The sequence below is a fragment of the Colobus angolensis genome, unplaced genomic scaffold, assembly GCF_000951035.1.
Source record: "Colobus angolensis palliatus isolate OR3802 unplaced genomic scaffold, Cang.pa_1.0 Scaffold168, whole genome shotgun sequence".
NCBI lineage: Eukaryota > Metazoa > Chordata > Mammalia > Primates > Cercopithecidae > Colobus > Colobus angolensis.
The window spans coordinates 4,159,537-4,177,429 of NW_012114799.1; the positions used below are offsets into that span (position 1 = coordinate 4,159,537).

Genomic DNA, 17,893 nt, shown 5'->3' on the forward strand with positions numbered 1-17,893 from the left:
AATTCTGCGCTATAATGTCTGGCCTGTGTTTTTGGATTATTTTCCCCTTTGTGATCCTAAGCTCTTAAAAAACTTGAGAGAAAGCATCTAATTTACTAAAAGAGAAAGCTTTCCATTGAAAGGTAAATACTTTGAGGAGTGAAAAGACTTCTTTGAATGCCAGTAAACACCTCATTTATTTGGTGTATGCAGTTTGATTTGCACATGTATAAATGGAGATGCTTTTTTTCATTTTTTCTTGGACTGGGTTTTTGTCACTGCTCATTACAGTTTGCTTTTGTGTGTGTGTGTTGTGCGTTTGGAGATATTCGTTTCGTTGGTGATATTTGTTTCCTTGATGTGCCTTTTCACTTTTCTTTGGGGTTAGTTTTTGGAATCTGGATGCTGTTGAAGGGCAATAGCAGACTCCTCCAGCTAGGAGACAGGACATGTTCTTGAGTCACTGTAGCTGTTCAGGCTGGACACCAGAAGCTCCCTGCAGCCACCCTGCCAGGCCATAGCGTGTATGCATGTGCACTTCCACCCCCAGCGGAGGGTGTGAAGCCTTGAGAACCTCAAGAAAGGGCTGGATTCTGCCATACCTTTTGGTCTACCTTGGGACTGCTGGTTGCCAGTGTGTCAACCGGCCTGTGTTCCCTGCCACCCACGCACTTGCTGAGGTGTGGCTGAGGCAGAAGCATGTGAGCAGGTGCATCCACAAAGTTCAAGGCCCTGCTTGGAGAAGAAATACTTCAGCATCATGACAGGGAAAGAACGTGCACCTTCTTTGTTTCTTTAGTGAATGCAAGACTTAATGAAGGTGAATAATGAGCTTCCCCAAGCCCAGTTCAACTCACTGGCAGGGCTGACATCAGTATGACGTGTTGGACGGAAACTATATGTCTATAGGTAGGTACGTGCCTTTTAGAGTAGGCCCCGGTGGCCACCCCATTTCTCCAAGGTGGTTTACCTAGCTTGTGTATATAATCAGACATTGCCACCCTCACCTCTGGCCAAAAATTCTTGATTTAAAAAAAAAAAAAAAAAATCTATTTTGTTAACGACAGGCTCTGTTGTATGTGTTACTATCCCAAGCCTGGATTATTTTATTTATTTAAAAGTATTGTCATTTCCCTATTGGCTTTATTCTAACCCCATCCATCCCTGTGGGGCTGCAGAGCATCTTCATGTGAGTAGACAGATGGACATAAATAGATTCATGCTCATTTAGGAAGCTGAGAGCTTCGTGAAGCTGAGGGCGAGTTCCTGTGATTCTTGTTGGCTTCAACAAAAAGTGGGAGACCAAGTTTTTATAGCAAAAGACCAAATTAGTTGTAGAGTCTGGAATGCAGAAAAAAATCACCCTAGCTTTTTTAGCACTTAGGGTTTTGTGAGGATTCAGTGTTTAGCACAGTGCTTGGCACATAGTAAGCCCTAGTAAATGTTAAATATTGTTATTAGTGTTTCCTAAAACTTGAGAAGTAAAGAGCTGAGCTCATTCCCTTCCTGTTGATTCAAAAATACCTACATGAAAACATGATTCCAAGTTGATTGAATGTTGTAGGAATTACTGGTAGCCCAGTTCTCGGCCTACCCTGCTGGTTGGGATTTTACTGTATTCTTGAATACACTGGTTTGAAAATATGCCAGACTTCAGCCCCCAAGGAAACAAGGCTGCAAGAATTTACGAACTCCAGCTGGAAAGGGTGAAGGTGGCCTTTGGCTAGCAACATACCGGACCTTACCCCACTGGTATCTTTCAGAACATTCCAAGGGTTTTCCTCAAGGAACATTTTTGAGCTAGAAATTAAAACGGGTTCTCTGGCAGACTGCACCCCTTGAGTCAAAGTTAACAGTATTCCTTTGAATGCAGTAAGGGAGGCTTTTCTGCGTTAAGGGGGACCAATCGAACTTACGCATTCCCCAGGCAAGTCCCTTTGCCGCCCCTACAGCCTGGGGTGGCCCCTCCTGTCCTCAGGGATGGCATTCCCAGGCTGGTTAGCTCTGCATGTTTCCATCAAATTAAAGGTTATTCCCTGGCCTCATCCCAGAGAAAACCAACCCCACCCTGCCAGCTGCGGGCAATAGGGCAGGGATTTTGGCCTCCCCGAACAGCTCCTAGAGGCTGGTCATGATTGAATGATGTTTTCCCAAATCACCTAAATATTGGTTTGCTTTTTGTTTTGGGAGAGGATTTGGCCTCTTACTTCCCCAGTGGATTGAAAGTTTTATCTCCTGCCCTGTCTTGGCACAACTCTGGATAGATTGCAGGTTGGAATTTGCTGGAGTTTGGTGTCTTTTTCAAATTCCTTTGGATTCTCTTCAGCCAAATCAGCAGTCTCGTCCTGTGGATGCAGTGATTGCAATTTCCCATCTGCAAAGCATGTCTCTCTAGCCCAGATTTTGTGGAGCCTTAAGATACTCCCTCGCTGCCACCCTGACCCCACAGCTGGAGAACCCTGTGCTTATGTGGTGGGCAGGGCCACTGTTGATGGAGGATGGCGGGGAAGGGGTGGTGCTCAAAGGATCTGTGGTGCTGGAGGTCTAAATGCCTCTCAGGACAGTAGGTCAGGAACCTCAGAGCAGCTTCATGTCTGCCAAAGCTGAGAGGGAGCAAACTTGGGAAGCATTTTGCTCACTGTCCTACCCAAGTTTTAATAGCATAATAGTTGATGCCAAAGGAGATGGTGACGTCCCTTCCACTGCAGTTGCTGTCACAACCTTGATGTCTTTAAGCTAATGGCCATTTGCATCTGTGTCTTCAAACAGATCCTGGTTACAGCCGTTTTCTATCGTTCACTTCTGGGGTTAAGTAATGCAGGGTTCTGCAAACAAGGTGTTGCTGTCCAAATGTACTGTACTGGCATAGAGAGCACTGCTTTGTTTTCCACTGTTGTAGAGAAAACTAGGGAGAACTTTATTTTTCAATAAACTTTTCTTGTGTGACAGGTGGAAGTGATTTTTGGGGGGCGGGTGCATGCAGGGTCACCTCCAGAACAAAGCTGAGCTGCTGTCTAGGCACATCCCCAACACACAGCTTCCCCCAGCTGCCTTTCACGGTTTGCAGCACACTGTGGAAACTGCTGCTAGGAAGACAGGAAGGTGTATGTAAGGAGTGGAAAGGGGAAGGTTTTACTACTGTGTATTCTTTCCCTTATATCACATCCACCGCTGCGCATGTTAGGGCACTCTCCTTGCGCTGCCTTCCCCTAGAAGGAAAGTCAATTAGAAAGTGAACTGCTAAGATTTTGAGAAAAATCTTTAAGAATGAGCTGACGGCCCTATAAGGGGCTGAGCACCAGCGTCCGTTGGACCTGGAATCGATTTCTGCCTCTCAAGAGCAGCTTTTGAGCCAGGAAGCAGTGAGACATGAGCAGCTGGTTAGGCAGATGCCCTGGAGACAGGGAAGGTCTAGTCTATGCCCCACCCAACAGTTTGTCTGCAGGTGACACTGGCCCTCATCTGCATGGCCTCTGAAGCTGGCGGGCTTCCTGGCTACTGCCCAAAACAGACCCCACACAGTTCACATAGCGTGTTAGAACACAAGGGAAAGCCAAGTACCTGCGTTTAGGCAACGCGACCAGCGTAGCTTCCCCTCCCTGTGCTTCCATGATGTATTTTAGACGACACGAGAAAACCAGCGGAAGAGAAACCTACAGGATGCTACACTTCCCAAACTTGCTTTAGTTCATGTTACATATTAACATCCGTTGACATATTCCTCAGTACTGCTGGAGAAGCCACCTGAAAGCATGGTACTGGACCAAGGTTCCATGACCTCACAGAACAAACTCCCTTCTCTTCACCAGCGTGGAGGGCAGACAGGACCCCAAAGCTGGAACAAGGCCTGGGCGCAGCTGTCCCTCAGCTCCAGGTGCCAGGTGAGTGTCCGGCCGCTACCTGAGTGGTCAGAGAGGGCGACCTGCACCACAGTCCATCAGGGTCTCCACGCTCAGTCCCCGTAGGCACAAGCTCCCCCTCCCACATCCTTCAGCCACAGTGGAAAACTTCCCCATGTGTTGGTGCCGCATGGTGACAGCTCCCAAAGATTGCCTTCCCATGCCATACAAAACAGGTAAAGGTCTTTATTGGTCAGCCACTACTGCCTGGGCAAGCAGTGGTGTGAGAGGTACAGAACGGTGCAGGTTGGGGAACACTACAGAATCTAAACCTACCGTGACATCAGCTGAGAACGTCTTGTTCCTTACAGAGGGAGCGAACCATCTCCACAGACTGTAATGGACGGTTACCACTTAACACAGCATATAGATATATGCATATACGGATAGATTCTAATTATTTATTACAAATAAACTGTTTCACATCTCTCAAAAATGGATCCAGTTTTCACATGGATGTTCCGGTTCTGAATGTACAAGAAAGGGTCATGTGCTTATTCGTCCATGCAAAGCTTATACGTATATCACTAAGTACTTTAAAAAATAGAATGGTCTCCTTTTGAGCAAATCTGTTTAGATTTAAGATTAGTAAAACAGTATGAAACTAATGAGATACACTGACTGATAGAAATTAGGAAGTGACATACTGATGATTCTGGGTATGTAAAGGGTGAGGGGTACAATCTTCCCTTAAGACCTGCCAGGAGAGGAGATACTTGGAACCAGGAGTGGCGGGGCCCCCCAAGCTGGAGGAGGTGGGTCTGCTCAGTCCTCTGCAGTGCAGGCTCCGAGCACCGCCGGAGACCCCTCTGCCAAAGATCTCATCCTACCTGCGAGAACCATCATACTCCAGAGAATCGAAAACGCCAGTCCCAGCTGGAGACGGGGAAGCAGGTCCCCCACATGGGCATTGTCCTAACATGTTTGATGGGGGCGGCAGGTGATGGGGGCAAGGTAGATCCACCTGGCTGGGCAGACCTTGTCTTGTAATGACAAACCATGTGAAAGAAAACGTCCAAAAAGAAACCAGATGTTCAGTTAAATATTGGCACCCTTTGCCTATGTGGAAACTTCTCATCTCAATGGTCTCATGCAGACGCCGGCCCCCTTCACTCAAACATCTCGTAGTGACGTGTCTGCCTCACCCTCGGCACCATGTCGATGAGGAGTCTGCAAAGATGAAGACAGACAAGGTCACTTCCATGGCATGGGGCTGGAGAGCTTGGGGAAGCATATTTTCATTTTCTTTTTTCTGAGATAACTCACATACCATAAAATTCACCCTATGTGACTGGGTGGTTTATTCATCAATTTGTGTTATCTCAGAAACCCCATGCCACCTGTACCATTCACTCCCCTCCTCCCCACGCCTGATGAGCTGCACCCTCCTTCCAGCCTCTATGGATTTGCCTATTGATATTTTATGTAAACAAAATCACACAACATGTGACCTTTTGTGACTTCCTTCATAACATTTGAGGTTCATCTATGTTGGAGCGAGTATAACAGCGCTTCATTCCTTCTTGGGGGCTGAATGAGAGTCTGCTTCATAGATCTACCACATTTATCTATTCATCTGTTAACGGACAAGTGGGTTGTTTCTGCATTTTGCCTATTGTGAACAACTCTGCTGTGAATTTCCTGGACAACTTTCAGTGTGGAGGTTTGTTCCCATCCTCCTGCAGTGTATACCAAGGACTGGAAGTGCTGGGGCAAACGGTAACTCCGAGTTCTGGCAGCACCATGGTCCATTCCCACAGCCATGGAGGAGGGTTCCACTTCCGCCACGTCCTCACCGACGCTGGCAGTTGTCCCTCTTTTTGATGATAGCCATCCGACCTTTCCTTGAGCGATGGAAGCATTTTAACATTTAAAAGCACAGCACCCTTCAGAAACGGTTCTCTGAAAGGCTGGCTCCAGCTTGGGTGCTGAAGCCCGTGTCGGCGATGCCAGCAGGGCCTTTCTGCACTGCCTAGTCCCCTTTTGCAGGAAGTTCTCTAAGGCTAGGGAAGCAGCCTCTGGCCAGCACACTGTCACATCCCCCACCTGTGGCAGGAGGGGCTCCGCTTGTGAGGAAGCCACACAGAGGTGCTTCCCTGGGGCACCGTGAAGACAGAGAGGAAGGAGCACAGATGTCAGGACACACAGAGTCCTAAAGGCATCAGATGGAAGTCAAGGAGTGCCTTTGTGGCTTAAAGGCCTGATATCTCTTGTCCTTGCCTCACCTCCGTGCCAGCCCCAAGGATATCTGACCCCTGCTGGGTGCTTTTCCAGTCACCTGACACTGGTCAGGCTCAGGAGGGGCACAGGGTATAAAACGTGAACTTCAGAAGCCTTCTGTCATTTCCTGACTGGGGAAGGTGGTGGAGAAGGGGCACTCCTAGCTGCCAGGAAAGCCAAGAGGAAAGCACAAGAACCTACTTGACCCCATAGGCAAATATGGTGAGGCCGATCAGAACGCCTATGCTGCCGTCCAGGTACCAGACCGCCGAGTCATGCTTGAACACTTCGGCACTCAGAAGAATGGAGAAGCCCATCACGCCGCCCACAAGGGAGTTAAACCCTGCAAAGGAAGCAGAGAGAGGCTAGATGGCAGTGCCAAGCAACCCAAGAAAACTACCCAAATGCCAGTCCTGCCTCCACATAACTGGAGCATGTGCTGGAAGGAACGGTGCCCAAAGCTCTCACGAGTGATAGCCACCACCTGGGCCCATCAAGTCTCTGCTTGATGTCACTAGATACCTCCCAGAGTAGAGCCGTCACCCCCACCATCATCCTGTACCTGCTTTATTTCTCTTCCGGGCACTGATGCCGTGTGTGGTTTACAGCTGGTCTCGGCCGTGCCCGCTAGAACGCAAACCTCCTAGAGGCAGGGGTGTGGTTTTCTGTTGAGTCCACAGTCCCCAGGACAGTTCCAGGCTCACAGTAGACATTCAAATACTTGGGGACTCATATCTGAGTGTCTGCTGGGCCAGAGTCCGAGCTGGGCGTTCAGGATGTGCAGTTACCTATCAACCTTCTCAATCGTGTGACGTCACCTTATCATCATCCCTGTTTTCCGATGAGAAAACTAAGAATGAGGTTAAATATATTGATGGAGGTTATCGGGATTGAGAAGGGCTGGGATCTACCTGAACCTGCATCCTTTCCCTCCCGAGTCTCCTCTAAGTCACCTGAGGCTTTTTCCTTTCCCTCCTGAAGAGAAATGCAAAGTCTATTACGCTAAATTTTTCGCAAAATATTGGCTACATGGTTGGAGAAATGGCCATAAAAACAGAACTGGAGCTACTAGATAGCGACTGCCATCTCTGTTCACACAGCAGCCCACTGGGGCTCCCAGCTTACATGTGATACTTCTACTTTACCAGAGCTGGCAAAGGCCACACAGGAAGGGAATGGCTTAGGGCAGCTTCTAGGGTCTCCCCGCGAAGGACACCAGCTCCTCCCCTGCCCCAACACACTGGTGGCCCCAAAAGAAGCTCCAGGTCCACGCTGCCCAAGGAGGCCCTGGCAGTAGGTTTGTGCGGACCCGTAACATTCCACGCCAGGCTGGGCTTCCCCCGGGACAGAGGAGGATTGCCGGGCGGGGGTGACCTGAGCAAATCTGCTCAGGATCCAAGGCAGAGATGCAATGGCCGCTCACAGGAATGGAAGATGAACCGCGGGCCTGCAAGGGCACCCCAGGGACTGGCCTGTGCCCTGCAACGCACTTGGCAGTATGCCCTTCTCTCCCCCATGCTCAGGACACCTAGGTTTTCCCCACACCACATCCACCACCCACCTGTAACTGTTCCTACAGTGCCCTGCTCTCCTGCCCACCTCAAAGGGCTTGGTTCTTGCGATGCTCCTCCCTTCCTTCTTCCCAGATTGGATCGGATCGTTCCTACCGAAATTAACCCACCTTCCTATCCCCATTGAACTCTTCTTGGACCCCACGCCTCCCCCATCTCCTACTGGCCTTCACAAAACCCACAGAAGAGTCTGCCCGCTGCCTCCACACTCACACCTCTGCCCAGATTCCCTCCTCCCCCAGCCCTTCCCGAAGTCAAAGTCATCCTCATCCTGCTACCTGCAGTGGGGACAGGCCCCTTTCTCAGTGGGGGTCACATCCCCAGCCTCACACCCCCCTAGGGCTCTTCCTGTCCCCTTTGCTGGGTCCTCCCTTGCGTCCCCGAGTGTCCCAGGCTCCGTCCTGTGAGCTGGCCCTCTGCCAATCCATAAGCCCTGCTCCCCGAAATTCCCAGCTTTTGTCCTGACCTTTGCCCTCAGGCACAGGCTCCTCACGGAAGCATCTCAGACTGACCACAGCCACAACAGAGCCCTGAGCACCGCCTCACCCTCTGCCGCATGCTCCGTAGATGGGGCCACCAGCTCCAGAGGCCGGATTCTAGGAGCCCGTCTTCCCTTACACCACCAACCTGCCCCTCGCCAGATGTTACTCCCCCACCTCATTCTCTCTCTCCCCGCTGATCCCTGCTCTGCCCCGGCCACCTGTGGTCCTCCCTGGACCCCACCACAGCCAGAGGGACCCTCTGTCAGTGAGCAGCAGCCAGACTCTCCTGCAGGAAAGCCCCCATCACGGGCTCAAATCGCACCAGACCCCTCACATCCAGCCACACAACCCTGCGACAGCCACCCTGCCTACCCCTCAGGGCCACAGGGCTTGTCACCATCGCCCAGGGCCTCCCTCCCAGCCCTGTCCTCAGCCCCCAGCCCCCAAACTTCCTCCTCTCCACCCACCACTCCCTTCTGCCTCCAGCTAACAGGCTAGCTTTGCCATTTTAACCGCCCCACTCCTCTCACTGGAAACCTAGGCTTAAGGACAGGAACTTGGTCTCTCCTTGCAGTATTCGAAGTCCCAGGACAGGGCCCGGCATTCATCAGGGGTGCAAATGACCGCTGCATGAACAAGTGACCACACGAAGGAGGAAGTAGGCAGGCAGGCAAGGGCCCAGCCTGAGCGCCACCCCTGCCTGGCTTCCTCAGACAGTCACCCCAGGAGAAGGAAGCCCAAGCCAGGTGCTGCTCAAAGAGGCAAAAGCATGAGGTTCCCCAGACAGCCACTAGATGTCCACTCAGCTCCACCAAGTCACCCGCTCTGCCTGCCAGCACCAAGGCCGGCCCAGCTTGCCATTCCTGACAACAGGCCCGCCAGGTGCTCCCTGATGCCGCACAGCTGAGAGGCCGGTGGCAGGGTCACCTGTTCGCTGCATCTTCTAGGAGGAGACTCTGCCCTGCCCGGCTCGGCTCACCTTTTGTGATGACACAGCCTGACTCATTTCAGCTTCTTGAGAAGCTGACTCATTTCTTGAGAGCCTGACTCATTTCTTGAGAGTCTGCCTGAGGATGCTGGATCAAGCACACAGAGAATAGGGACCGAGTCCGTGGCCACCCGCCACTTTGCTCCAAATGTCAGGACCTTCCCAGTCCGTCATTCCACATGAAGAGCTCTGAGCCCCCAGCCCCCACCAGCGCAGCAGGCAGGCCCTGCCGTCACTCCCTTCTGCAGTGCCAGCCCCACAGACTTGGCCCTGTCCCCACAGTTGCAACCACAGATCCACTCTAACGAAGAAATTCTGTTACCAGTTTAGGAGCATACAGTGGCACAAAATGATGGCTAAGGCCATCCTGATTAGAGCTCCATCAGTCTGGCTTTGCCAACTGGATCAGGATCGGTGTAGTTAAACACATTCATTGTACACAGAATATTCTAATTTAAAAGTTTCTTGTGTGCTTGAAAGATTGTCATAGATGGGGTATTTGAGAAATGGGTGTGGAGCAGAAGAAGAGAGCAGGCCCCTGTTTCAACGGGGCTTCCAGATTCGCCCCAGCTGTTCCCACAGGACTGAAGCTGTGCCCCTCGTCCAGAGCGCTCCCCCGGTGCCCTCTCATGCTCTTCCTCTGTCTGATTTGTAGTATGTGTTTGTTGTACAAAATCACATTACCCTAATACACAGCAAGCTTCAGCCCAGTCCCAATAGCAACAAACCCATAAATGACAACGTCCAAAGCCACAAACCATATGAGACCAGATTCACTGCACCGCACAGGTTCTCCATCAACCGCACCCTGCTGTCCCTTTCCCCAAAGATCTGCCTCCCGGCTGTAAGGACACCCCAGCGACAAAGGGAGCCGGCAGCATCAGCCTGGCCCACTTCAGCCGGGCTCCAGCTCGGGACCCAGCCGCCGCCAGGTGACAGGGGAGGCTGCCCACTCCCACAGAGGGGATGCTTGGCTATGCCACAGCTTGGCTGGCAGCCACAGGGAACCCCCAAGGTTTATGACAGCCATGGCTCCCTGACCCCATCCTGCCCACCCACCTTCAAAAGTGAGGAAAGAACAGAGAGAAGATAAATACAGATCGCTCCCTAGTTCTGCCAATCAACGAATGAGAAGCCCACATCCCAGACAGTACAATTAGCAGGAGGCTACAATCACTCCTGCATGTTTTGCCAGCAACACACCCACCCAGCAGGGGATGGCAGGGCCACAGAGCACAGGGCCTCCTGGGAACAGGCTCAGGGGAGGGGGCACTGCCTCTGCTCTCATCAAACCCACTCAGCCCATTCATCCCCACGCTGCTCATTCTATACCCACCCCACCACTTCCCAAACCCTCTCTCCCTCACCCCATCCGAGCTGCCATCCCTTCCTCTCCCCAGGCCTCCCCCTGCTCAGTTCCCAGCTCCCTCCACTCTGCTCCCCACCACCGATGACCAGCGGGCTCCGCAGAAAACAGCACGCATGTCGCCCTACCTGTTTCAACATCTGGCAAAATATCCCACATCCCACCCCAGACCTCAAGCCCCGCCATGCTCTGTCCCCCATTTCTGAGTGAGGAAGGGACCCCATCATGCCCCTTCCTCACTCAGACTCCCTCCGCCTGGAGGACGGCTCTTCTCCCCTCTTCGCCTGATTGTGAGACAGTTTTCACCCAAACCCCCCACTTTTCCTTGTAACGACCTCCTCCCTGGTTCACAAGTATGATGGAAATACTGCTTATGGGTGTGAAGGATTCGCGTGCGCGAAATCAAAGTCAGAAGTTGTTCATTAGAAAAGCAGCCTTACTGTTGTTCTCCTCTGAACACCATATAACATGGTGGAAGCCAGAACAGTGAGGCCTAGACCGAGATCGTGTATCTGGAATATCTACAATGTTAGGAAACAGCACCAACCAAGTCACAGAGCCAGTGTTCCAAGGAGGGGGCCAAGCCCCATGGGTCATGGGCAGGGCGGGGTCAGGGACTCCTGCTGGGGCTCTGGCTGCTGGCTCCACAGCCAGGTGTCCGGCGAGTGAGGCTGCCTGCACCCCAACCTCAGTGAGGTGGATCAAGATCCCACAGATGTGCCAGCCAGAGGGGCTTCACAGCCTGCCTGGGAACTGGCCGAGGAGCTGTCTGCTGTGGACTCACCACTGGGAGCCCAGAAAGCTGTTCAGACCCACATTGCCTACCCTAGGGCTTCCTGCCCTTCCCTCCTATTGTAGGTAAGGAGACATTGAAGGGAAGGTGGGCAGCATACGCGGCTGAGGGAAGCCGAGGCCAGCCAGGCCTCCACTCTGCATCCCTACAGGGCTGGGCCAGAGTGGCCCTCAGAGCCTTGTAAAGGGACCTCTAAGGCAGCTGGAGGTCCCAACCCAAACCCCTGGCTAGGGCCCACTCATCCCTCGGCTCTCACACAGAACCCACCCAGTGTCCCGGCTATACTCATCCCTAAGGAAAAAAGGGCTCCATGGCCAAGGAAAGCATTTGATTTTGCAGACAACAAAGCGGCAGACTACAAAAATCCCAGTGGGTGAACTCCCTACCCCAAATCCCAGGTCTGCTCCAGACAGGGAAGGCCATGCAGATGAACCCAGGTCTTGCAGGACAATATATTAGGGTCAACTTGATGCAAGCTGCCTATAATTCTACGACGTCTCAGTGGGTGACAGAGACCCCAGAAGCCCAGGCTGTGGCCTCAGTATGCTGTGTCATTCTCAGGAGGCTGAACTGCAAGTTCTTTAGATCCGGCTGTGCTAGAAAGACCTGTCTATTTATAGCAGAGGGGTTGCTTGGCTGAGTTGCAACCACGTTTTGGAGATCAGGGCAGGATGCCTCACAGCAATAAGGCAGAAACTGGAAAGGGAGGCTTGCTCCGGAGCTGGCGTCCCCAGCCAGCGCAGCACCTAGCAGAGTGTGAACCCCCGCTGATCCGGTGTTACTGCAGCTTCACGCTCCAACAGCATCAAACCCGGGACCTGATGGCAGCAGGATCCTGCCTTCCCCCAGCCTGGCAGGAAGCGGCAACCTAGGGCTTCATCTGGAGCTTGGGGAAGGGGTCCTGCCTGCCTGCTGTGCATGAGGGGCCTCAGCGCTGCTTAAAGCTGCACAGGAAAGAGGCAGTCTCAACCCAGGCAGTCAAGGTAGTCAATCCTCTCGCCATTTTAAACCACTTTTACCGTCTGAATAGCTTTGGTTTCATATGGACTAAAGGCTTCCTCAGCCCAAGGAGCAAGGCAGCATCTCACAAGGGCAGAAACCAACAGCAGGTCCTGCTGGGCAGGGCGACTTGAGGAAGGACTCTGAGCTGCTGGTTACATGGCATGCAGGAGTGCTGGACACAGCAGGGGCCACCTTCCCTGGAGAGATGCTGTACTTGGCCCCTGGGGCAGGCACAGGGGCAGCACCAAACCTTGGTGTGCGCCACATAGACAGGGGCGCTGGCATAAAACACCAATTCCCGGGCCCCAACTCAACCCCCTGGAATCAGAATCTTTGGGGTGGGCCCAGGAATCTGTGTTTTCAACAAACAGCCCGAGAAATTTCAGTGCTGCCAGCCTGGTAGTGGTCAACTGATGAGCGTCGGGGGTCTGGGATTTTGCAGTCAGGATGTCAGGTCCTGTAACCCCCAACATCTTCAGGCCTATTCAAAGGAACCCCATGCACATCCATGCACGTGAGTGATGCTCTTCTGAGGGTAGCCATGGGTGAAAAGCTGGGGGCCTCCTCTTGCCTTCCCAAGAGACCATGTTGCAGACTCAGGAGGCGGAGTGGGGGCAGGCGGTGGGCACAGGGACTCCTGGCTCCCCAACAAGGACAACCAACCCACACCCCCACCCTCATCCCCTAGACCTGCCAACACATCTGCCAACAGTCCCGCCACCTGCCAACAGTCCTGCCACCTCTGCGGATGGATTCCTGGGCCAGAGCTCCGTCCCAGGGAGAAAACATCACTTTGGCTTCCTGTACCCCTGCCCACTGTGCAAAGTCCAGCTCTGCACCCAGCAGGTCCTCAACATTGGCTAAGACAAGGAGCCCATGCCATGTCACCATGCTCCCTCCTGCGGGTGAGAAGGGCCCCTTAGCTGTCACTGTCACCATGCACGTCTGCACTCCACACTTCACACACAAAAGAGCCTTGAGAGTTTGGGACAAGGAAGTGTTTCTTACAAAAATAATCTAGCCGGGCGCAGTGGCTCACACCTGTAATCCCAGCACTTTGGGAGGCTGAGGTGGGAGGACTGCCTGAGCTCAGCAGTTTTAGACCAGCCTGGGAAACAATATGGTGAGTCCCCATCTTAAAAAAATACACACACACACACACACATGTGTATAACATGTAAACATTTTCATGTTTGTGTGTACATATATACACATACAGACACACATATATAAACTTTTTAAAAAAGAATCCACATATTTCTGCTCTATTTTGTGCAGGTGCACCCACCAACCCACAAGACTTTTGCCCTTTGACCCCCTACCACTTTACTCCTGACCCCTGGGCTCCGCACATGCCCAAGAATAAATAAAAGCAACATGTCCAGGAGGCACTGCTTATCAAGTTTCTTGTCTATACATCAGTGATATCAGCGAGTCTGGGGCCTGAAACATACTTTTCCTGCACTCACACACCCCTCTCTCTGTCATCCCAAAGGTCACAAAAGAAGTTCCTCCTGTCCCACAGGGACACACACAGACTTTTCTAGCTGGTTGAGATTCTAAGCAGAGAACACGCAGGTCATTTCCCCAGAGCAGGCACCTGGCAACTGCTACCTGAACTCCCAGGGGAGCATCCCATTAGCTGGAAGGAAAAACAAGCATGGAGAATTCACAAAGGCAACATTTATAGAATCCAGAAAAGGCATTTACTTTTTATGGGGAGCAATGCACATAAAACCCAAGACTCCAGCAAGCCCTTTGTGCTTCATGATTAAGAGGCTGGGGAGCCCCGAGCCTCCCTGCTAGGAGGTCAGAGTGGAGGTGATTTATGAAGAGTTTATTAAATTCCCAGGGCACAAGATATCTGCCCTGATACGGGAGCTCTGAGAATCATTAAACAGCTTGAGGCGGGTAGGAGAGTGAGAAATGGATTCCAAATTATTGAGTTCTCCAGCAAGGGAAGCAACTAAAAGAGACCCAAACAGCATCTTCCTCCACTGTGAGCCCAGTCCCCAGGGATTAGGCATCCTAGCCTTACTCACCATCTGTGATGAGTGCTCTACTGGTCAGAACCTTCCCCAGCATGAACTTCAACACGGCCAGGATGCTGCAAAGAATCCCACTTAAAATGGAGACACTGAACAGGAAATCGTCCTGCAAGAGAAAGTTCCAGATTTCAACAGTTCACCTCCTGCTGGAGCAGATCATCTCCAACCCACTTGCCTTAGAGATAAGCTTTGTTCCAAGTACAAGTAGTCAGTCAGGTATGCTGCCACCAGGTGGGGGTATACTGCATGCTTTCACATCTCAGTTATGTGTCACCAGGAATTGGAAAAGATGCTCAAAAACAGATAATCCCAATTTATATTTACTTAGAAAACCATTATGTATTTATTTTCCTGTAGGAAATTCACCTTCCCACTATTCTGCTAAAATGAGTAGCAGTCACAGATCAATAACAGAGTTGGTCAGAATGCTAAGAACAGCGTCTTCTAAATAGAATTTTCCACAGATAATTCACCAAGCAGTTGACTGAGAATTTTGGAACACATAAACACACCACTGGCCTAACAATCCTTCAACAGAGACAACTGAATTTGCCACAGGGTCAGTTATGGCTGGAGCTACTTAAAACCATATCTTTTCCCCTTAAATTCACACAGGGCAATTGAGAGTTCATATAAACATGGGTAGAGAAAATAGCATCTAAAAATATAGTCTGCTACTGACGTTATCTGAACACTTCCTCTAAATTGTTACTTTACTTTTGCAAGCAAACAAGTGAGTCCCATATGCAATAAGTAAGCACCACTATCTCCTGACACTGGGGCCCATCCAGCTCTTCCGCTTCAAGCTCCCATGTGTCACCCCCATGAGACACAGCCTTCAGATTTCCCAGTATTAAAATGCACCTGCCAGCAGAACTCTGATGCAGCATCATACATAGGCAAAGAAATCGGCTTTTCCCTACGCATTTTATTAATCAAATTCACAAACCTCGTGTCAGAACCTGGGAAGAGAGAGACAGCCTGCTTCATATTCAAAACTTAACAAAGCCATTTGAAAAACCACTTCACTGGAAACAGGTTATCTGTATAAGGTCAAAGCATCTCCCTGAAAACATGGGTCAATGGCAGTGGTGGTTTTGGCAACCTGTGTTCACAAACTCTTCGCTACTCCCCACCCCATCCCCTGCCCTTGAGTTTGGGCTGGACTTAGAGACTCAAATCTAACAGAGAGGATAGAAAGGCAAAAACAGTAGCTTACCAATGGAGAACCCAAGCAGACACCACCTTAGCCCAGTGATCAAGGTTCACATTACCGTTAATAAGTTGTGTTAGTACCACGTGGCCCCCGATACGATGTGACAAGAAGGGCACTTTACCTCCATGGTGTTCCATCCCCAAATCCATAACCTCATTTTAACTGCAAAACAACATCAAACAAACCCAAACTGAGGGACGGGCTACAAAATACCCGACCACTACGCCTCACGTGTCAAGGTCATGAAACACGAGGAACGACCGAGAGACTGTCACACACCGGACACTTAAGGAGATTTGATAACTAAATGCAACATGGCATCCAGACTGGATCCTCGAACAGAACAAGGTCATCCGTGGGAAAACTGGCGACATGAGAAGGGAGTCTGGAGTCCTGTGAAGAGCACCATCATCCCGCGGTAGAGATGAATTTGCCGCGGCTGTGTGCCATGTTAACAGCAGGGCAGGCTGGATGGAGGGGATATGGGAACTCTCTGTACTATCCGTAAAACTCTTCTATTAACCTAAAATTCTTTCACATGTAAAAGGTCATTTAAAGTAATCACCTCACTGAAGTTTCACCTCCTCAAATGACCAGTAAGGCCCATCCCAAACCAGGTCTCCTGACAACTCTTCAGTCCCTCCTATGCGGAGGTTACACAGCAGGGGACACAGCAGGAGGGGGTCAGGAGCCCCAGATGGAAGCTCTCTTTGTGCAGGGACTCAGGTTAAGTCCAGGAGACAGCACCCACAGAAAATAAACTGAACATGATGCTACCATCTGAGTATGTGTCCCCGCCACAATTCACACATGGAAACCTCATCGCCAGGGTGATGGTATGAGGAGGGGGGCCTCTGGGAGGTGATTAGGTCGCAAGGACAGAGCCCTCATGAATGGGATGAGTGTCCTTACAAAAGAGGCCCCAGAGAGCCGGCTTGCCCCTTCCACATGTGAGGACACAGGGAGAAGCCACTGTCTTATGAACCAGGAAAAGGGCCCCCACTAGGCACTGAATCTGCCGGCATCTTGTCTTGGGCTCCCAGCCTCCAGAACTGTGAGATGGAAATGTCTGTGGTTTATGAGTCACCCAGTCTGTGGCGTTTTGTTATAACAGCTAGAACTAAGACACCCGACCAAAGAATCGCATGTCAACAGCCCCAGGTGCTAATGGGACTCAGGAAGCACAGACCGGGATACTGAGGCAGTTAGGAAAGTCAAGAACTTTGAGGCCTCACATTTGGAGACCGAAGGCTCCCTTTGCTTACCCCACGCCTGAATCCCCTCTGGCTCCATTCAGTCTGTTTGCAAAGCCCTCCTCCCTAAGTGTCCAGAGGTAGAGAAAATCTGTGCTTACCCCATCTAGGCCCCCGGGGCACAGGGGCTGGGCTGTGCTGCCCCACCCTGAGATGCAGCTCAAGAAACGCCACCCATGGCTTTGGTGACCGTTCCTCCATCTCTAAAGGGAGCTTCAGAACCAGGACTCGGCCGACCCAGTGGCAGGAGTGTGCCAGGCAGGCCTTTGTTCAACTCTAAACTCCACGGCTTACTGGAAACAAACACTTGGATCTCAGTTGCTCCTCTGTAAGCGGCAGCGGGATGCCTGCAGCCCCTGGCAGCCGCTGGCAATGAAAGGCAGGAGCTGTTGTTAAGGGGCCGAAACACACGATCCACACACAAACGTCCTCTACCTGCCGGCCACATCGGGTACTCACGGTGAGCCCCAACCAAGCCTGGTCAGCATTCTTGTGAGAGACACAGGACGCCTGTCACCGAGAAATAAGTACGCATGGTGAAACCAACTTCAACTTCCACAAGACCAGGACCGAGCTCCACCGCGGCCTATCAAGGGGCTGTGCGGGAAGCTTCCTGCACCGGGGAGGCTTCATCTCGGGGGCGCTCTCCATGGACCGGATGGGCCGGCGAGGGTCCAGCTCCTGGAGGACTGGGGCGGGCTTCCCGGGGCGAAAAAGTAGAACCACTGGGTGGCAGCTTCAAAGGCACTGAAGCGGGAGCCCCACTTACTAGCTGTGTGACTCTGGGCAGGTCCCTGAACCCCTCCCTCCCTCCACTGTCCTACCTATAAAGTGGAAAAAAACAACAGACCCCCTGATGGTGGCCACATGCACTGCGAGCACAGAGCTCAGGGCAACCACGCTGTCCAGAATTTCCTTCCTCCATGGTTCCCGGTTGAAGCTGACTCCCAGAGACATCCGCATGGGCCGTGAAAGGTGGTGAAGCGGCTCGGTGCTGCCGCAGCTCAGCCAGGCACGTTCCGTGGCTCCACCGACTCCCCCAGGGGACAGCAGGGCAGCACCGGGCCCTGGATTCT

General features: G+C 51.8%; 1 protein-coding gene across 1 annotated transcript in view; it reads right to left on the minus strand.

Annotated features, from left to right (window-relative positions):
• Positions 1-4,039: 4,039 nt before the first annotated feature.
• Positions 4,040-17,893, minus strand: part of TMEM163 (transmembrane protein 163) — a 279,577-nt gene continuing 265,723 nt past the window's right edge. The window contains exons 6-8 of the mRNA XM_011937717.1: positions 14,343-14,454; positions 6,300-6,441; positions 4,040-5,048 (exon numbers count right to left, since the gene is read on the minus strand). Coding sequence (XP_011793107.1) covers positions 4,988-5,048; positions 6,300-6,441; positions 14,343-14,454 — 315 coding nt within the window. The 3' untranslated portion in view covers positions 4,040-4,987. The remainder of the gene's footprint in view (positions 5,049-6,299; positions 6,442-14,342; positions 14,455-17,893) is intronic.